The sequence below is a fragment of the Sinocyclocheilus grahami genome, unplaced genomic scaffold (genome assembly GCF_001515645.1).
Source record: "Sinocyclocheilus grahami isolate Dianchi unplaced genomic scaffold, SAMN03320097.WGS_v1.1 scaffold131.1, whole genome shotgun sequence".
Lineage (NCBI taxonomy): Eukaryota > Metazoa > Chordata > Actinopteri > Cypriniformes > Cyprinidae > Sinocyclocheilus > Sinocyclocheilus grahami.
Genome location: NW_015505310.1, coordinates 687,872 through 710,853, shown reverse-complemented (window position 1 = coordinate 710,853; position 22,982 = coordinate 687,872). Strand labels below are relative to the sequence as shown.

Sequence of the window (22,982 nt, the reverse complement as noted above, 5' to 3'; positions counted from 1 at the left end):
ATAAAACCATGCCTGCATTTGTGATCGGAGAAATGACAAACAACAAGCGCGACTCTACACTGCTCGAAACTCGCGTTTGAATTGTCAGAGGCAAATCATTTCAATATAAAAAACGTACTTACAGTCTGTGAGTCAGAGCAGCTGGCATTGTAATCTACTCTACCAGGATCAGGAAACAGTCCTCCATAAAATGTGTTGCACACATCTGAGTACTTGGGTTGAACTGTTCTGGAACGGTGTTGTAAATACAACTTAACCACTGATTTCTAGTCGTGTCCTCTTTTGGAAGGCCAAACAAAGTAGTTTCGCTTTCACAACGAAACACAGCATCACACACGGCGGGCTTGAGTGAGCGGCGGCCGGTGGGCTAGAGAACGGTGCGGCCGGTGGATTCGACGAAGGAGCGTCCAGCGGGCTTGCGGCAACCACATATGACGACCCCGGGCTGGACTCCGCTTCATCCACGGTGAAAGCCGATCCGGTGATCCACAGCAGTTACAGTTGATGTATTTCCTCAGTGACCAGCACGGATCAGCTCTAGGCATGACGAAGCGGATATCGTTCTCTTTTGGAAGGCCAAACAAAGTAGTTTCGCTTTCACAACGAAACACAGCGCCTTCATGACATGGCGGCAGCAACAATACTACCTTCTTTCTTTGCGTGTACATTTGGGCGGCGTTATGCAAATCTTCCCACATCGTGACGTAGACATGTGGGGGTGTGTTAGAATGAGCCGTTTTAGGTAGGCGTGGTTGACTCTTAACTTTGATAAAGAATATCTCTTTGGATTTGAGACTTTAGTCTTTGCAACTTTACAGATCTTCATTATGCACCAAGAGCTTGTAACACTCCAAAGAGAAAGGAAAAATTTAAATCCCATCATATGACCCCTTTAAATTTAGGCCTAAATATTTTTTGGTAACACTTTAAAAAGAGGTTCCATTTGATAACATTAGTTAACATGAACTAACAATGAAGAATTTATTCATCTTAATGTTAATTTCAACATTTACTATACATCAGGGATCCTCAAATCTGGCCCACGAGATCCACTTTCCAGCAGAGTTTAGCTCTAACCCTAATCAAACACACCTGAGCATGCTAATCAATGTCTTCAGGATCATTAGAAAATCACAGGTAGCTGAGTTTGATCAGGGTTGGAGCTAAACTCTGCAGCGCATTGGACCTCCAGGGTAAGATTTGAGGAACCCTGCTATACATTATTACAATCAAAAGCTATCTGTTAATATTATTTAATGGACCCGAGCTAACATGAACTAACAATGAACTGAACATGATTAATAGATTATAAAAAAATTAATAAATACTGTAACATATGTATTGCTTGCTAATGTTAACGTTAAATAATGCGACCTTAATGTAAACTGTCACTTTAGTGTATGACATTCCTCATATGGGAAATACAAACTGTCTTCTATTTGAATGCATAAACATGTCACTTCCTCTCACTGATGAAATCCTCTTGAGAGGTGCTGCATAGTAACTAAACCAATAGGCAAGAGTGATGCAAGAAGAAGGAAGAGTTACAGGACAGATAATACTATAAGCGAATGAGTCGGATGAAAATAGACTAAATGTGGAGGGGGCATAATTATTTCACAAGACCACTCCAAAAACATGCATTATCACTTTAGACCGCTGTATCTGCTTTATCTGGCCTCCTTACAGGCTTAAGATCTAACATCCATCCATCTGAATGACCGCCTCATGCCGAGAGCTGTCTGCCACCATCTGACAGGAAAACAACAACGTTTCCGTAGGGATCGTGAGATACCTAAACAATGGCTTCGAGATAACAGGTTTTCTTTTAGGAGATGTGCTCGGGGAGTGAGATGATCAGTACTGATAAGATAAAGTTATGTTCACCCACAAGAAAATACAAATGTCTCAGATAAGATAGTAGCTTTTTCTCATCTGATTCACTTGTACGTGAACTCTAACTATTTGTACGGCTCCTATGGGTCCTTCTTCTGTGTCCTCATTTTGGATCCTGAGAACAGATAATGCCAAGGTGCCATAACAGCCTTACTGCAGCTGAATGAAAATGAGTTTACATAACAAATGCCTGAATTGAATTGGAAACAAAATTTCTTATTATATAATACACTCAAAACATGCATATTAAATGCTCTATGCAGGAAACTTTGTGACAAGGGAAAAGTAAATATGACGTACTAAAGGACTAATGAATAGAGAACTGAGAACTAATGAATTTCACAAAATAATACACTATCGTTCAAAAGGGTTCAGTTAGATTTTTTAAATAAATTAATACTTTTATTCAGCAAGGATGCATCTGAAAAAGTTATAGTAAAGACATTGATAATATTATAAAAGATTTCTATTTCAAATAAATGCTGTTATTTTGAACTTTCTATTCATCAACAAATCCTGGAAAAAATGTATCACAGTTTCCACAAAAATATTAAGCAGCACAACTGGTTTCAACATTGATAATAATACGACATTTTATATTAGAATGATTTCTGAAGGATCATGTGACACTGAAGACTGGAGTAATGATGCTGAAAATGTAGCTTTCACATCACAGGAATAAATTCAATTTTAAAGTACGTTAAAATAGAAGACAGTTATTTTGAATGGTAGTATACAGTATATACCTGAATTCAAAGCAAAGATATTTGTTATTCCAGCCTATGTTTCACTACAAAAATATATAATTTGATCATTTGAATAACTGTCTGGTCAAAGCAAACCCTTTCATTATGCATGGACTTCCAGAATGTAAAATACTACTGCACATGTTTTCAGCAACATGATAAATTATTAATTCTATTTATATTCATTATTCAAGTATGCAAAAAGTACAAATCACTGATAAGCCACACCAAATTCTTTGTGTACTGATTGAGTACAATTTCGGGAATACTGTACTTTACCAGAGCACTACATAATAATATAAATACCACCATATTTGACCATATTTTAGGATTTAACAAAAAAAAAATTGAATATCTTTAAAAGACAACCTGTTACTTTATACCATCTGTTTATTTGAATGTCTACCGTTGGTTTAGATTTTTTCATTAAGTGCATCTAAAGCACCTTCCTCTCATTATTGGAATTATTATTCCTCAGGAGGAAATGTTTGGTTGATTGCTACATTAGACAAATTAATTACTGTAATCATCCACTGTTTCATGTGTTTGCCAGTTTGCTGTGGGTACACACATGCCACAAGTCGGGTAATGAGAGCAACCTAGACGAGTCTGGTTCATGGGAGACAGGGGAGAGCAGGATCTTTTATTTGAGAGATTCTGACTATAATTATTGTCTTTTATTGACCATACAGTATGTCCCCTTTTTTCCTGGAAATGTCCATGCAGGGATTTTTAAATTGCCTAAAATGTCTGAGTTTTGGCTTTGTTGACAGGAAATGCCAACTTTCCAAAAGAATTTAATGTCAACTATCCATTACTCAACAACATAAGCTCATAAAAAATATGGAATAAATAAAATAAGATACCAAAACCTCTACATACTCAAATAATAGATTACTTAATATTCACATAAAATTAGCATTATGGCAATAAGCTATAAAGAGACCGAGCTATATTGCGATTATATTCAAAATACAGCACCGTCTCAAGTGCCTTCTTGCTTTTATACAACGGTTGCCAGTTGATAACAATATGAAGGACACAAACTTTCATTCAGATATTATAATATTAACTGCTATTGTTACACAAGAAACAGTCTCTGACATAACAGCACATTGCTATGCAAGAACAAATAATTACGATCCACCATGGGAACTGCGCAGTGATCTGGTAAACAGGCCAAAGCTGTTGAATTGTGAAATATAATACAGCTGGATCACTGTACTGACCAATCAGCGTTCAGAAGGAGTACTATCCATTTAATGACTTTAAATCCAGCACAGAGCAACATTTGTATCCAATAGGAAAGCCAGCAACAGAGTACATACACAAGCAAAGTCTTGAGCGATTACACGGAGTAGCCAGATCTGCCCAGGGTGCTATGGAAACTGCATGACGCAAGAGCTGCTTCTGCAAAGGCGAGAGGACACATTCACAAGTTCCCAGCTCCGCTCTAGCAAAATGCCTTAATTTCTGTCTTTCAGTCACCTCACATAAAGACATCTCCGATAATTCACTGCCATTCCCGTAGAGGATAGCTCTAATGACTTTGGTGAAGCCAGGCCGCATTATACGAGATCTACAGAGAGCGGAGGTGCCACAAGATGAAATGCCATCAGTGGAGCTCCTCAGCCGGTGAATGAGGTTACATTTATCCTGCCAAACAGACTTTAACATCTCTTCTGTTTCATAAAGGTTATTCATTTGACTGAAGCAAGGAGGAAAGGCACTCTTAAAGGGAATAAAAGCAGAACATTGTATATGGCCATTAAAAATGCATGTATATCTAACAACTGCATTCTCAGGGCCACATGCAGCCAGCCTGACACATATTGTTCATAATAGCTGCAACTGTTTCCAAGGAAACCATCTCTAGATGCTGAAATTTATTTCTTTGCAATAATTTCACACATTCTTCTCACAGTCAGTAATATAGTATAAACCACATATAAAGGTCAAAGTTATCACTTTCAATATATAAAATATGAGGGTTGTATATATATATATATATAGAGAGAGAGAGAGAGAGAGAGAGAGAGAGACAGAGAGAGAGAGAGAGATGGGGGTAAAACAGCCAAGAGTTATTGTTATTGTCTCCAAATATCAGTCTATATTTATTACAAGACAGATATTTTTACTTAAGCTTCAGTTTTCCATATTTGATGTGTTTTACATTTGTGTGTTGATCAATGTTTACGAGTGAATAAAAGCCTAATTTAAACCTGCTCATCATATAAAGCGATTGTGTCTCTTCAAAAGACTTGGAATGGACTTTAAAAGGAGGGACAGATATCTCTCAGGTTTCATGAAAATGATCTCCATTTGAGTTTCAATAACACATCACATTGTGAATAAAAAAAAAAACATGGTAAACCTTTAGTATAGGCAGCAATTCTCACTATTAACTAGTTACTTATTAGCATGTCTACACACTGGCTGTTTATTAGTACTTATAAAGCACATATTCTGCATGACCATATTCCACATCCCTAATCCTACCCATAAACTTAACAACTACCTTACTAACTATTAATAGGCAACAAATTAGGAGTTTACTGAGGCAAACGTCATTGTTAATGATTTGTTAATAGTGAGAATTGGATCTTAAAATAAATTGTGCCCAAAAGCACTATTTGCACTTTTGTACAATGCTATTTTGAAATCAAACTATTTATTCAAACTCCGCTGATTTCACAGTCTGAATATCTAAAAATTTGTATTTTATTGTAAGAACTAATTGCTATATTTAAAGAAAGTACAATCCTGGATTTATTTTTACAGTCTATTTCTTAAAGCAATCATTATTTCTAATTAAAATCGAGCTTCTGCTCTCTTCCAGTGCTGCGTGTGTGAGTCTGTGGGTTCTGTTATTGTCGGTGAGTCTGACATTGATCTCCTGGGAGTCCTGCCTCAGGTCAGTTAAGCTCAAGGGGGAAACAGAGGATTATATGAGCACATCTGCACATCAGGACAGATAACTACTCCCCAAGATCTCTACACTAATGTAGATCTTCAATATGTCAGGGTATTTATTAGCGATGGAATTAGGTTTTATTGTTTTAATAAAAGCATGGCAAGAATGTTATATTCCAAAGTCAATTTTGCCAATATTGCTGCAATTTCATCTGCACATTATAACAGCATACTTCGATTTTCATTGATCTTCATACCATTGTGATTAAATTACAGAGCAATACCATTCATATGTATGAATTGTCTGGCATAGATGTGTTACAAAACACAAGCACAAAAAGTAGATTTTTTTTGACAGATTATGCATCCAAAAAGGTAATATTCAACATAAAAATGAATAGTTCTGCCATTCTGCCATTCAGATTTGATTGTGAGGTGAATCACAAAAACCTGAGAGGTTTCTGTCCTTCCATTGAAAGTCCAGGTAGCCAAAACTTAGGAGATCCGAAGATCACAAAGATGTTATAGGAATTATATTAACAGAATTAATTTAGCCTTTTATTGAATCACAATCAAGCAATCTGAGGACATGTCAGGCTGCGACTGAAAGGTTTGAAAAATATCATGTGTAGGTACACACATTTTAATTAATTACACAAGATGACAACGACGGCAAAATGGCACAAGTGGGCTGTGGAATTTAAGAGGGCACAGGATGTTAACACTGGCATTATCATTTGCCAGCAATGCACACAAAGTGTCATTCTCTCATGACATGCACCAAAATGATGAGATAAAGGGTCAGTTTTCAATGGAACAGCAGGTAACAGAACCGGATTTGGAGAATTTTCTAAAAGCATATTTGTCCTGGTGAGACTTGCTGGGAAAATACTCTGCACTTTTGAAAAGCTGAAGGTCAATCAAAGGCTTTAACAAAGTACAGCAAAGAAAGTCATGGAAAACGGATTGATTTTAAAAACAGTATCCTGTAGAGACATCTGTCACAAGCGCTCGCGGCTGATGAAACGTGAATCTTCTGTGTCTGACGGAAGGCATTATTAGTCAAGCAAACGGATGCCACAAATGCTTATAACCTCTCCATGCGCTGTCAGAGACATTCTTTTGGGTTCACTGAACAATTGTTAAACCGCTCCAAAAAAGGAGACGACTGCTTGGACATAACTGCTGTGATGACCAGGCAACCTGCTTTCTGTCCATTTGGCTCTGCCCCATTTCTCCTTCTCAATGACTATGACTGCTCAAGAGCAGCCTCACTGCTGCCTCAGCATGAGGCACGGTTATTTGGCAGACACTGCAGCTTTCTCCAATAATCAGAGGCAGAAGACATGTAGAAAAACAAATATGCCCCTGGGATTTTCAAAGCTATCCTTCCCGAAGCAGAGCAAATAAAGAGCCATGGCTTTAAATTCAGGATCAATTAATGATCCGCTGACAAAGCATCATTTTCTTGGATTTTCTTTTTTCACTACAAACTAAATCAATAATGGGAAAGCAAACTCTTTTGAATTAAATGTACTTCAACAGGGCTACATTTTAAACAGTGTAAATGTATGCATGTATCTCTAGAGGTTTTAGCGTGAATTATTTGGTTAACAACGCTCTTGTATTTACCAATATGCACATGCTCTTTTTGAGATCTTGAGATCTCTGAATGTTCACTTTTTGAAACCTCAGTCAATGATCCATGGCACAGTTCCCATTTCAGACATGAGCAATTTATACTGTCATTATTTACTCAACCTCATGCTGTCCCAAACACATATGACTTTTGTGGAACACAAAAAGGGAAATAATAAAGAAAATACTGCACTTTTTCCATACACATGAGGGGGTGGGGTATTATGTTTTAGAAAGAAATCTTTTATGCTCACCAAGGCTATATTTATTTAACCAAAATAAAAACTGTAATTTTATTCAATTTAAAATGACCAGTTTCTATTTGAATGTATTTTAAGTCTGTCAGAAATGTAAAAAAACTAAAATAATAATAAATAAAAATAATTTATGTAATTATGTAATGTAATAAATGTACTAAATGTAATTTTAAATGTTCAGCCATTACTTAAGTCTTTAGTGTCACATGATCTTTCAGAAATCATTCTAATATGCTGATTTGGTGATCAAGAAACATGTATTATTAGTATAGTACATGTTGAAAACAGTTGTGCTACTTAATATTTTTGTGGAAACTGTGATACAGCAGGATTTTTTTTTTCAGAATACATGAATTTCAGGAGAGTTCAAAAGAACAGCATTTATTTGAAATATATATATTTGTGTAACAATGCTGTTATAAATAAATAATATTGTCATACTTTTTAAAATACAAAAAAAAACGATTTCTTTCAAATTGTACTAATATTAATACTAAATATATAAATAGAGATAGACAATGCTGCTTGACAGTTTGTGAACCCTTTAGAATTTTCTATATTTCTGCATAAATATGACCCAAAACATAATTAGATTTTCACACAAATCCTGAAAGTAAACAAAGAGAATCCAATCAAACAAAGGAGACAAAAATATATACTTTGTCATTTATTTATTGAGAAAAATTATCCAGTGTTAAATATTTGTGAGTGGCAAAAGTATGTGTCCTTTGAAACCTAGTGGACTTTTACACGTCTTGCTTTTAGAGTGTTCTTTGTTGGTGGAGCACTCCTGGGGAGGGTAACAGTGGTCTTGAATTTCCTCCATTTGTACACAATCTGTCTGACTGTGGATTGGTGTGGTCCAAACTCTTTAGAGATGGCTTTGAAACCTTTTCTAGCCTGATGAGCAACACCAACTCTTTTTCTGAGGTCCTCAGAGATCTTATTTGTTTGTGCCATGATACACTTCCACAAACATGACCAAACTTTGATAGATCCCTGTTCTTTAAATAAAACAGGGCACACACTGACACCTGATAGTCTCACTGATTAAAAACACCTCTGAACAGATGGACTCTGATTTCACCTTCAAATTAACAGCTAATCATAGAGATTCACATACTTTTGCCGCTCACAGATATGTAAAATTGAAAAATATAATAAAATATAAATTACAAAGTATATATTTTCATCTCATTTGTTTGATTGGGTTCTCTTTGTCAACTTTCAGGACTTGCATGAAAATCTGATGATTTTTTGGGTTATATTTATGCAGAAATACAGACAATTCTAAAGGGTTCACAAACTTTCAAGCAGCACTGTAAATATCACTGATTTAAAAAAAATTCTGACCCCATACTTTTGAATGGTAGCATATATAATAAAAGAAAATAGGGATCAGAGTAGTCAAGCTCCAAAATTGTGAAAAAATGGCCATTAAAGTTTCAAAAAAGTAGTCTGTACAACTAACGCATTCTAAGTTTTCCGAAGCTACTCGATAGCTTTGTAATGAACAGATCAAAAATTAAGTTTTTATTCACATATGCTTCACTTCCACTGCAGTTCTCATATCTTATTCACACTTTCTCGTTCAAAATTGCTGTGATTGGTCACCTGACAACCAACGACTACACTGCATTCATGTCATGATGCCAAACCATATTTAAATAGATGCAGACAGTAGAAGGCATTTTTTGGGTGAAAAATGACAGTGATTTCATTTTCGGGTTGAACTATCACTTTAAATGTCTGAGCATGTTGGGAGGAAGCAGAAACAACATAACAAGATTGTGAATTGATACAAGAATATAGCTCCTTTAATAATTCAAAGTGAAATTAGTTTTGGACCCAAAACAGCACGGCTTGGTCTCATAAAGTTTAAACACTCTTGCGTAACTATCATAAAGTTGTATTAGACACAATAACATTGACAAAAGAGCCAATCTTGCTGCCAAACACCAAGAGAATATGCACAAAACTCAAAGTTTAGGCTAAGCAATGTAGATATGGGTATTTTAGGTCACCTTAATGGAAGGGAGTCCTAGCTGCCTATGTGGATCTCGGGGCCCGGGGACAGTTGCGCTAATGGAGACAGATCCAGGACACAAGGCAGAAGAGAAGGAGCTTTTTTTAGACAAGACAGAAAGGAAATAGAACAGGTAGCTCACCCTTGGAATCCTGCAACTTTACACTTTCCCTCAAGAGTCATGAGAATGGCGTAATTTGTGCTTTAGAGAAAAACAATAAGTTTGGAATGGCATGAGGGCGAGTAAATAATGCCAGAATTTTCATTCTGAGAAACTATTCCTTTAAGACAAAGTTATTTTAATAATAACTGCTGCCTCTAATACAATGAGAGGGAAATGTAGTGTGATATGCCATTGTATGGATGCAAAAACAGAAGCAGAAATAGCATAATCTCATTCAGGCAGCAGCATCCATGTTAAACTACAATGGCCATGATACGGGAAAGAATCAGAGTGCCACAGGCTCAGGCCTGATAAGCAAACAACATCCACACTGGTGGCTTATAAGCCATCAACCCAGCACTGTAAGTCTGTTTACAAGTACAGTAATCTCACTAGCATTATAAAACACTGTGACTGGGCCTACCAGTGATATTGGAAGTCGTTCGCAAGCTGATAGAGGGTGACAACTATTAATTTCCCACTTTGTGCAGTATTCATGAAATTCAAAAGAAAAACAAGTTCCTAAACACCCCAGTAAAAACTAATTAAATGGTAAGCTGATTGCAATGACTTTCTTGTGCGAGTTAATGGACCATGTGCACTGGCAGTGAATTGAGAGATTCCATGAGCCCTCTGTGCAAGCACAGGCTGGAGATAATGGAAAGCAGTAAAGTTTTAAAATGCTTCAGCTGGAAAACATCCAACAGGCAGCACCTCCCACCATTTGTAAAATTACAATCTGAAAAATAACATAAAGATAACCTCAAACGAAATTTTTTGGGGTAGAAAGTGCATCTTAAGGTCAACATGAAATCAAAATTGACCCTATTTACATTCTTAAGATAAAATAAAATAAAATAAAAAGTTCCAGTTGCTACATTAGATTGAATAAGAACTGTCAGCAAAGATGTCTTGCATTTGGAGCTAGAAATTTGTTCCTCAAGATTCATTAATATATCTCTAGCTGCCAATATTATGTCACTGACCTTACATCACTCTCATTTATTATTAAAATTGAGCCTGTGCAAGGTACTATGTTACTTCATAGGATAATGCAGTCAAATGTTTGCCATTTCAGCTTGTTATGATGTTAATGTTATCTAATGCTGCTCTGCTAGTATAATACTTTTTGTTTTGTCTCTTAGTTATGCTCATAAAATAGATATAGTGTGAGATATTGTCTCTTAGTGATAAATAAAAAGTTTTTTTTTCCATTTAGTTATTTAGTTGCACTTATTCTCATTCAAATGTATATGGGTGGTCTGTATCTTCCCCTTAAATGGATAGTTCATCCAAAAATGAAAATTCTGTCATTAATTACTCACCCTCATGTCGTTCCAAACCTGTAAGACCTTCATTCATCTTCAGAACACAAATTAAGATATTTTTGATGAAATCTGCTACCAGAATGCTTTTTGTGCACAAAGAAAACAAAAATAATGACTTTAGTCAACAATTTCTTCTCTTCCTTGTCAGTCTTCAACCCGCGTTCATGATGGTTGAACCACTGTTGTCACATTGTGACTATTTTAACAATATCTTACTATGTTTCTGGGCCTCTGGTTTTTGTGTTGCTGTATATGCAGGGTCAGAAAGCTCTCGGATTTTATCAAAAATATCTTAATTTGTGTTCTGAAGATGAACGAAGGTCTTATGGGTTTGGAACAACATGGGTGAGTAATTAATGACAGAATTAAAATTTTTGGGTGAACTATCCCTTTAATGTCATCTCTGCAGTTCTGCATTTTTCTGCATTCTTTTTATGCTTGTCACACATATAGCCTAAAAACTATGGATTGTACTTATATAGTCAAGTGACCAAGATTCTAAAATGAATCTAGAATCTAAAATGTATGCCATAGTACTAATGTTTATTTTTTTCACTTCTGAAATACTTTCTCCATAACACAAAAAAATGTACACCAATCACAAATGAACATCAAACCTTACTGTAAGCGAAGTACTGGCCAGCAATCAAATACAGTCTAATTAGGATCCCACGTGTGACACAGTGAGCCATAAGACTACGACCCAAGTAACGGATTAAAGAACGATGCACTGCATGTGAAATCTCCATTTGTAGGGTCTTATACAAGAAAGAGTAATCCCTTCTGACTCTCCACATTAAACTGACTTAGACAGTACAGACTTCCTCCCAGGCCTACACATGGGAAAATGGAAATGTCTTGTTCTTTATTGTGCTGAGGCTGATACAAGAGGGCAGTGTCAAAGGAGAACCTCTCATCTTAAGGTAGCAGAAAAGGAAATGAAAGCTTCCATGTAAAATACAGCTGAATATACTGTACACAGCCAGAAACACCAACAAATGTGAGTAGTACTATAATATATGATATAATATAATAAGACATTTTCCACTAATTCCTTTTCAACAATTGCTCAGTGAAAGGTTCTTAACCTTTAGAAAATGTTGAATATCATTTTTCAGGAGGTCAAACTAAATATTATACTGTATGAGCTTTTAAATGAGTTATCAAAATTTGTCAAATTTCTAAAAAAGTAAATAAATAAACATCATGACATTAAAAATAATATAAAATAAAATAAAATGTAACAGGGTTGCATTTGCCTCCGTTTTAGCCTACTGTCAGACCAAATGGTTGGTTTGTAAACATATAAAATATTTCTCAGAAATTAAAGAAAAATATTTAATTAATTAATTAAATAAATAAATTGAACAGATTATTTCAGCATTGTTGTATGAGTACATAGGTGTCAGCAAGAATTCAACTAGCAAGCACAGACTGAGATGCTCTTAAGCATAACCACATCCTGCCAAACGAAGACTGGGTACTTCATCTGGAAAGTTTAAATGGTTGAATTAAAAGGTGTTTAATTTAAATGCTTTATATCATAAAAGTGGCGGCACAGCAGGCAGCAGCCCATGCATGGATTATATCACATCATATATTATTTATTTCTTAGGCACATTTAACACTGACCTACTTATTTCTGATTGCTTCAGTATCAGAGAAGAGAAAAAGTACAAGGCTACTTCAAGTGGAGCTTCATTTAACAAGCTACACACTCACCTACAAAGAGATCAAATGTTTTACAATGCTACTGAAGTAAAGGCTCACTTCAGTCAAGCAGTGCATTATAGAAATATCTAACTTTAATGCTTGCGGTAAAAAATGAAGATGAAAATACTAAGCAGGAATGGACATTTTCACAACAAGCTTATTAAAAAGGATCCATGAGTGGAACAGCATGCATAAAAATGCTTTCTTTCTTCACCAAAGCATTGAATTTGTGTAAAATCTGTTCTCAAATTTTTCAGCACAACGGCAAACTTCAAACAGAAAGCAAGCATGCAATATGTACATCTTAAAGGGGTCATATGATGTTGCTAAAAATAACATTATTTTGTGTAATGAAATGTGTTTATGCGGTTTAAGGTTAAAAAAAAAAACATTATTTTCCACATACTGTACATTATTGTTTCTCCTCTATGGCCCGCCTTTCTGAAACACGTTGATTTTTACAAAGCTCATCGGTCTGAAAAGCGAGGTGTGCTCTGATTGGCCAGCTATCCAGTGCGTTGTGATTGGCCGAATACCTCAAGCATAGGGCTGGGTATCGATTCAGATGTCCCGATTCGAATTCGATTCGCAAGCTCTCGATTCGATTCGATTCTCAATTTTTTTTTATTACATTCAGTGAATATAATTTTAGTACAAATGCTATTGATATTTCTAAAAAATTAACAGTAAACATCAGTTTACAAATGGTGAATTAATAAAAAGAAATTAAGAACCACGTGCCTGTATTTTAAACCTATTCTTTTTTTTGTATAGGGTCCTTTTTTAATAGGGTCCTATAAAATGTTCTTAATTTTTCTGGTAATCAGATGAAGGCATAACACATTAATTTAATTTATCCTATTCAAATGAAAATTAAACCCTTTTATTTTTTGGCAAACAAAGTGCTGCACAACAGAGGTTTACTGTTAAAATTAAAAAGAAAACAGATGTGATTATTCCTTTAAAAATAAAGATTTATTAATATTTATTAGCATTAATATTAGTAGTAGCATTGAGTCTTAAGACTGCTAAATAGTAATATATTCTGACAGTGGAACGTTAAACTAAACGTTTATTTTGACGGGTTGCCGTGAAGAACTTCCAGCTGCTGTGTATGTGATATGACGGTAGATTTCTCAAATGAAACGGTAAATGCTAATGAAGTGACTCTCAGAACAGCTGGAGATGACATTCGTGTTCATATTATCATTTATTGAGACGGCAGAAGCTGAAAACACCACAAGCGTCATCCGCACTTTAGTATGTGTGTAGTAAACAAAAAAGTGCGCCGCACCATCCGCCATTCATTCATTGCGGAAATCATGGCGCCTTATGCGTTATATCAAATGCTTCCGCACATTTATAGTATTACTATAGCATTTCACCTGAGCATTGCGAATTGCGCGTTTGGCCATGATAAGTGCTGAATGAATGGTAAATAAGGGTGACATCTAGTGGAGAAGACTAAAGATAAGAATCACGGTAATCAGATCTTGTTTTAAATGTGTGCTGAAATAAATACTGGAAAAGATAGATTTGCGGCTTTTGAGAATCGATATCGAATCGACGTCATTTTAAAAAACGATTAATCGGAAAATCTATTTTTTTGCCCAGCCCTACTCAAGCGTGTGATGGAAATGTTACGCCCCTGCCATATTGTGATGCCCTGTCCGGCCGGAGCGACGAGACAAAAACATTAAAACCCATTATAAATGAGGCATTTGTTGCATCCAGTGGGGACATAATTTCGGATTATAATGATTTATACTGTCTTTTTACGTGTTGCAGTGCATCGCGCTGCGTAAACATATAACCATGTCTGCATTTGTGATCGGAGAAATGACAAACAACAAACACTACTCTACACTGCTCAAAACTCGCGTTTGAATCATCAGTGGCAAATCCTTAAAATATAAAAAACGTACTTACAGTCTGTGAGTCAGAACAGCCGGCACTGTAGTCTACTCTACCAGGACTAGGAAACAGTCCTCCATAAAATGCGCTGCACACATCTGAATATTTGGGTTGAACTGTTCTGGAACAGTGTTGTAAATACAACTTAACCACTGATTTCTAGTCATGTCCTCTTTTGGAAAGCCAACAAACACAGCGTCACACACAGAGGTATAGAGTGAGCAGAGGTCGGCTTGAGTGAGCAGAGGCCGGAAGGCTAGAGAACGGTGCAGCCGGCGGATTTGACGAAGGAGCATCCGGAGGGCTTGCGGCAAACACATGTGACGACCCCGGGCTGGAAACCGCTTCGTCCACTGTGAAAGCCGATCCGGCGATCCACAGCGCGAAGTTGATGTATTTCCTCAGCAACCAGCACGGATCAGCTCTAGGCATGACGAAGCGGATATCGTCCTCTTTTGGAAGGTCAAACAAAGTAGTTTCGCTTTCACAACGAAACACACAGCGCCTTCACGACATGGCGGTGGCGGCAACAACAATACTACAGCGAGAATAAAAGTTACGCCTTCTTTCTTTGCGTGAACATTTGGGCGGCATTATGCAAATCTTCCCACATCGTGACAGAGACATGTGGAGGCGTGTTAGAACGAGCCGATTTAGGCAGCCGTGGTTGACTCTTAACTTTTATAAAGAATATCTCTTTGGATTTGAGACTTTAGTCTTTGCAACTTTACAGATCTTCTTTATGCACCAAGAGCTTGTAACACTCCAAAGAGAAAGGAAAAATTTAAATCGCATCATATGACCCCTCTAAATAATGACATTTTTACATCAAGATGTTCTTCAAGTGACACACCACACATTCATTTAGAGAAACAGTCAGCGACAGCTGAAATTGTGACATGGAGTCAATGCAAAAGTATTTGAGAGCAATATTGTTTGTGATTATTAGTAAATATAACTTATTTCATTTAAAGAGAAGCTGATCTACAGAAGTCATAATGGAATGAACAAAAATGAATAAAAAGAGAGTGCTCAGCAAAATCCACATCTCCTAACAGAAATTGTATAAAAGCTCTCAGGTGCAGCCCAAATTCAGCACAGAGATGGCTCATCACCATCCATTCATACTTAAAAACTAACAGAAACCATCTTTGAATGCTTCTTTTATAAGATCTCAATTGTATAGTGCACTGTCAAGTCGCCAAGAGATAATGCACTTATCAAAGCAGAGGGAATCAATCATCTTTATAAGTCAAATTTGATTATTACAATAGAGTGACAACATCCTGCCAGTCCAAAGAGTTTTTTAGGCAAAAGTAATAAATTCACATCTCTTTATGTGCTTAAATAATGCTTTTGTGAGTCTATCAGCAGACTGTTTACTCTGCACCTAACATGACATTATGATTCCGATGAGGCCCTATGGGCTTTATTTTCTGCATGAGAAACTGCTGGGTTTCTCTAATCTCAGAGAATGTTACGCTGTAAGAATGTTAAATGTGTTTTTTTAGTAGAACAGCAAAATCAGCACATGCCGCATGGCAAAGACCAGCCTGAAGTGCGTGTAACTAAACTGCTTTATTATATTGTGCCTCTTAAATCATTAACACTGGTGATATACAGTGTTCTTTCAAATATTAGTTAAATTTACCTGATTTCACCTTACTGCTACTAATGGAAACAGCTAATAAATGACAATTTTAAGGATTATTTACACATATATGCTCTGCAGTACAATACAGCTTGAACAGGTATCTGATGGTTTTAAATAAACTGTTTTTAAACACACAACTGTACAAATCAGCTTGCAGCAGAGTGCAGGGGTGAAACATTATCTCTGTTTGTACTGTTTGCACCTGTGCCCTTCTAATGCAAATGCTCTTCAATTCCTCTTAATCACATCTGGTTGGTCCCAATGTGACACATATGAACTGTAAAAATATTTTGTCTGGTACGTAAATAGGAACCATTGTAAATTAACTATGTACACTATACACTTTAACCCCTCTATTGCCATTTTTGGTTGAAACATAAAATTAGAATTACTTACAGACTTTAATGTTTTTGGTTGCCTGTGATTATCATATCAGAGTGTATATGACATTAAAATGTAATATATATTAATACATATTAAAGGGATTGTTCCCACAAAAATGAAAATTACCCCATGATTTACTCATCTTCAAGCCATATGACTTTCTTATTTCAGACGAATATAATCGAAGTTCTATTAAAAAATATCCTGGCTCTTTCCAGCTTGGCAGTGAATGGGGGTTGAGATCTTCAAGCCCAAAAAAGTGTATCCATCCATCAGAAAAAATTACTCCACACAGCTCCGGGGGGTTAAAAAGGGCCTTCTGAAGCAAAGCGATGCATTTGTGTAAGAAAAATATCCATATTTAAAACTTTATAAACTGTAATCTCCTCTGTAGATTTGCTAACTGTCGTACACATATTCACAAGAGAGTAGGATCGGTGTAGTGTACGCTGATGAATGCAGAAGCACAGAGGAGAGAGCTGATATTTCTTAACATATATGTGCTTTTATAAATATATAAAATTATATATAGTATATATAAATAAATACAAATTTGAATTTGGTTAAACACCAAACACAGTCTTTATTCTAAACCTCAGCAGACTAGTATAATTAAAGTGTGGGGAGAAAAAGATAGTTGCGTCATGTCCTTAGACATACTGGTAATGGAGTGAGCTGTTTCTTTTTTGTCACTGCCTACAGGCCCATGAATGGCTTCTGACAATGTTGCATGAAACCTCAAAACAAAATATTAAAGATTCAAAGAACTGAATCAATGGGGGCAAGTATAAAGCCCATTTAGCTAATTAAGTCTATTACCATAAAGATTTACTATTACGGAAATCATAAAGGAGTGACAGGGTCAATTTGAGGAATATAATAAAAGGAAATTACAATTTTAGTTTTCTAAGGACATCTAGCTCCTGAGTACATGGAAAAAATAGACCTGCATGGACTGAACTTATCTTATGAAGCCACTTCTATGCTTGATTTAATGGTAGCCTAGGGCTGTGAAAATAGTCTTCATTGAAAGAAACCTTCAGAAGACAGAACAGGACACAACTGTGTACAGACCAATGTACTGTAATGTGCCTTAGCAAATGGAAGCAGTGGGCTGCCGATCACTGGGCAAAACTCTGGGCAACATAAAGGAAAGCATTAGTCTTACTTGTGTTGCACAAGCATACAAAGAGAAAAACTTCTAAGGTTAGTAACATTACATAACATTTTGAGTCTTGCATTTTGTCAAAATCAGACATTGCACATCAGTATCATATTCACATATGATATATTCCATTCATATTGCAGAAATACAGAGAGAATCATGCAGCTTGAGACAAGCTATCCAACACATAAACAGAAGAAAATTGTAAAAAAATAAAATAAAATTCAGGCAGGCACTCACTGCAAACCATGGTTATAATTTTTTACTTAAAACTATTATTATTAATAATAATAATAATAAAATGCATTACTTTAAATAGAATTAACTGTTAACTGAAATCATTCAAAAAAAGAAATCATCTAATAATTCTACAAATAATTGTAACTAGTTGCCAAAGCAACGTTTCTCATTCTCTTGTAGTTTAGCTTGATGTAAAATTAAAATGAATAAAACCTATACAGACTTATTTAACAATAAATAAATCAATAAATAAAAAAGCATAACATAAAAAGTGTCTTAATGTCTCTTAATGAGTTTAATGTACTCAAAACATTTGAAGAAATTCATATTTGTTTATTTTATAATTTCATTAAAACATAATTTAAAAAAGGAAATTTTGGCTGAACATTGGGTCAGGCAACCAACACACTTGATTGTCCCCAAATAAATTGATAAAATTATAAAATATTTATAAAATATTTGCATGAGAGAAATGGATTGAATTTAACATGGCCCAAGTGAACCACCAACAATACTCAAAAGAGCTAAAACCTATTTTAATTTTAATAACAAATTCTGCATGTCCCCATAAGCTCCCATGCTTTGATCAAGCATGCATAATTAAATAATTCAAGCACATGGGCTTGTGAGTATCCCCCCCAGCCTCAATTTTGTAAGTTATTAAACACTTAAAATTCTAATTTCATGGATTCTGAATCCAAATTTGAGTTCATCCAAAATGTGACTTCGACATGTCAAAATAATGTTACTACTTGATTGTTTTTTTAATGACAACACAGCTTGGCAGAATCTTTACAACAACTAACAGGATGTGTGAAATCATGTTCCTTTTGCAAATTCCTGTCACAGTAGCAAGTAACTGATGAGATCTATTCACAAGACAGACTATACTCAGCAGGTACAAGGCCGAATTCAGACACATAAACCCAGCTGCAGCGCAAGCTGGTCCTATTCTGCTGATTGGACTATTTGTCTTTAGAAGATAGCTGCACTGAAGGCATCTTGCCTGAAAAACCTAGAAATCATATTTTTTTATATACATATACGTGGACAGTGGTTGGCATTTGGCAGCAGGACAGTCCGTATCAGTGCCCTTGGTGACAGCCTCCGTTCCCCCTGCTCTCTCCAAGCTCCTGGAACAGATCCAGCAGGCCTTCCAACTCCCTCCCCTGCTAGCGGAGGGCTATTTATCTCCTGACAGCCACAAGGCCCATCATACAAACATCTCTCCACCGGCCATGCCACTCAGCTTTTGTTCAGCCGTCACATCGGCTATGGTCCTATTTCTCTGGCAGAATGAGGCACTGCCACCCCTAATCTGCTTACACCTGTCCAGCAACTTATCTGCAGCACACACCTTCTCAGAATATGGCAGCTTGGCATGTAAGGGGTAATAGCGTTGTCTTTCTGAGCAGGCTGAGAAACTAACACAGCAGCAGCTATGTTACAAAATATCTGCTTAAATGTTCCAGGAACTGCAGGATAATGGACATACTGTAACATTATTGCCAAGGTTGACTAATAAAATAACTTTTAACAATGAGTGTTTTGTTTTGTATTCCGACTAAAAATGTCAAAAAGGTGCAAATAGCGCAGTGTACCTTAAGAACGATTACATTAAAACTACTTGGAGCTTTTGAAAAGACATTTTGTTCTTTTTGACAAAACTCCCAGTATTCTCAGTAACATTAGGCCCTCTAAGATATTCACAGAAAGTCTCACCCAGAGTGTAAGCCGTGGCAATAATGGAAATTATGTGCAAAATGGTATATGAGATATTAATGATTAGTAATGAATGGACTGGTTTTAGTCAGTTGGTTCAACTTTTAGTTCCTGGTTTAACTTAACTGAGATACAGATGAACTGGGTGGTTTAATAAGGTCACATGATGATTTAACGCAGTGACTATGTGAAGAAGAGTAATGCCGTTGATTTTGCCATTCTGGCATGTGACATCACATTTTTTGTACAGTATCAGAAGGTACAATATCGAAAAGTATGGCAGAATGTCATATCCACATGTTTTCACAGCACTTTTCTGTAATAAAGAAATGTAAAGACTGAAAAATCCCTTGACTAAATGTCAAGCTCTAAATCACGTGACTAAATACCAGGTTACTAAGTAGTGATAAGATGCTACTAGGTATCATATTTACAAGACTAACTCAACCTGTTCAAGTAAAGCTGCAGTGAATCTGTAAAACATTTTAAAGGGGTTCTACTGTAAGAGCACATTGAATTAAAAAGGCAAAGTAAGAGGCCGTTTTAAATCGTTTCTAAATACCAACAGACATCACCACAGCACTTTCTTAAATACCTGTTTGTCACTATGCACATTGTTCTGAAGTCATTGCATACAAAGACAAAAGACTAAATTTGACTAAATCAGCAAAATGCAAATTAGTGTGCAAACAGATTTGTTACAAAGGAAGTTTGTTATGCAATTTATGAGTTATAAGATGAACATGAAATGCTCATTTTGAATTTGTTCCTCAGAAAAGCATCTTGCTATCTCTAATGTACAGTATTCTAGCCCCTCCTGGACTATAGGAGCCTCATCGCCTCTTAAACGAACTAGTTAATTAATTGTATTTATTTTATATATTTTTAATTCGACTTATTTATATTTATATATTTTAAAATGGGTATTTACGGACATACCCCATAATAATCAGCACAGAAACTAATTGTGTTGCTCCATTAATAATAATAATAAAAAAAAAATTCAATCTACATTTAATTTGTCAGCAGAAAGCAGCAGATTTATACGGGGGGCCTTTAAACCGTTACCCTAAGTGCTTGATCTCATGCATCTGAATATTACCAGATATTAGATACCAGATACACCACCATTTCAATAGCCTACTAGAATTCAAAAGACTTGGTAAGGTTACTTACACTGAAGCGTTGAGTAATTGTCCATTAGACTATTTCTACAGATTGGTTGGTAGGCTACTAATCCCAGAGGCACGAGTCACATCACACGACGGTTCGGTTTGTCCTCCGCTCCAGCGTTTGGCTTACATCAATGCAGCACTGAACGGACATAATGCGCTGTGCACTGACAAACTGCTCTACTGATGTCTTACTGAGATCATGCAAAAAAAGAATTATGTTCCAAAGCTTTTAGGAATCTGTGTATTGAGCCATGTCCTCCCGTTAATGTGGAGGAATGGAAATGCAAGTTCATTGCCAACGATCTGCTTCTCTCGTTACGCATTTTCAAAGAAGCCCATAGACGTCTCTGTCATGACAAGTGACATGTCGTGACGGGATAGAGTCTGTAGCTCCGGCCCGCGCGTTTCTTCTTGTATTCTATCCACCTTGTCCCTTATTTTTGTTTAATGGATTAAAATCCAGGGCGGTAAAACAGCGGATCCAGTTCCTCGGGCTCAGACGAGCGCAGCGCGAGACCCTGTCCCCGGTACCGGAGAGCAGGATCATCAGTGGGGGTGATCGGAGGGTAGGAGAGGAGAGAGGAGTGGTCTGAGAGAGAGAGAGAGAGAGAGAGAGAGAGAGAGAGAGGGAGGAAAACCGGTATGACGTGACTACTCGCAAACGACACTATCCACCCATCTGTTAATTGTTTTTATTTTATTTATTTATTTTTTAAGATGAAGGAATGTGTCTCTTACTACCATTGCAAAACTTTACAATGATAACTAAATAAGCCAAAATATATAACAAACTAAATAAGCCATTAAAACTGTGGAAGGATTATTATTTTTTTATCAGCCACATCATTTTATATTCCCCATTCTCAGATAACAATGACCATGTTTACATGTGCATGCACTGTCATTTTTTAAAATCAAAGTGCAAGTGACGCTACACTCTTAAAAAGAAAGGTTCCAAAAGGGGGTTTTCACAGCGATGCCATAGAAGATGCCAAAGAACCTTTCAGGGAGCATTTCTTAAAAGAATAATCGAAAGAATCTTTTGTGGAATGAAAAGGTTCCATGGATGTGAAGTTCTGTCAGGAAGACTCCAATGCCACGTCATTCAATTATACTAACAGGTCTGGCCAATCACTTCTTGACAACTGGAGTAAATAAGCACTGAATTCTCTGTGTCATTTTTCGCAGTTGATGACGATGACGTTCCCCTCCATCTTCCCCACCACCACCAGGTTGGCCCTGTCCATCCATGGGCGGTAGGCTCCGCCCCTGCCTTCATCTTCAGGCAGGATCAGCCAAATCTGCATCCTCAGGATTTGGATAAGGGATGGGGCCTACGCCAAATAACTTTTATACAACTATACATGAATTATTGTAACTCACCACCATCTGTAACACTTTACGGAATAAATACCATGTAAACATGTACCTTTCTGATAGAACTTTGTGGAACCACTGAGGCCAATGAAAAAAAAACTTTATTTTAAGGAGTGTAGTCGTTCTGGACTTCAGCAAGACTTCGGATATACAACCTCACCACTTTGATGATGATCACCATGATATTTTTATCTTACAAGCAAAAGTAAAGCAAGCTTTGCACCTGTTTTGCTCCACTGTTCAAGTCACTCAGCTTCTAGCTTCCCATATAGGCTATGGACTGCATGATGTGAACGTGCAAAATTAATGACTGGCAAAATGTGCCTCAAAATTCTTGTTTTGTTTGGCTAAGCAAAGAATATTACCTGGCCACTTTTTGTTTTACTCAGGATTGGCGTGATATTTCAGTAGTTATTTCAGAGACAACTTTCAAGGATCATTTCCATAAAAAACTGCTTACATATTCTCATAGCAATATGCAATTTCTCAATTTCTCAATTTTGGACTGTAATTTAAGCAACTTGTCAATTCTCCTTTACAGTATGTTCACAGCACAAGACTGGCAAATTTCAAAATGTAGGCCATTTTAAAGTCATCACGAAATGGAAGTTGTGATTGTCTTGTCTTCCGTATTGTGACACAAAAATGAAACAGCTTTCTGAATAAGATTT

At 36.3% G+C, this 22,982-nt stretch overlaps 1 protein-coding gene across 1 annotated transcript in view; it reads right to left on the bottom strand.

Annotated features, from left to right (window-relative positions):
* The window catches only part of LOC107590666 (leucine-rich repeat-containing protein 7-like), a 35,807-nt gene extending 14,339 nt beyond the window's left edge, over window positions 1–21,468 (bottom strand). Inside the window, exon 1 of the mRNA XM_016279567.1 lies at window positions 20,936–21,468. Within this exon, the coding sequence (XP_016135053.1) occupies window positions 20,936–20,960 (25 nt within the window). The 5' untranslated portion in view covers window positions 20,961–21,468. The remainder of the gene's footprint in view (window positions 1–20,935) is intronic.
* Window positions 21,469–22,982: the final 1,514 nt, after the last annotated feature.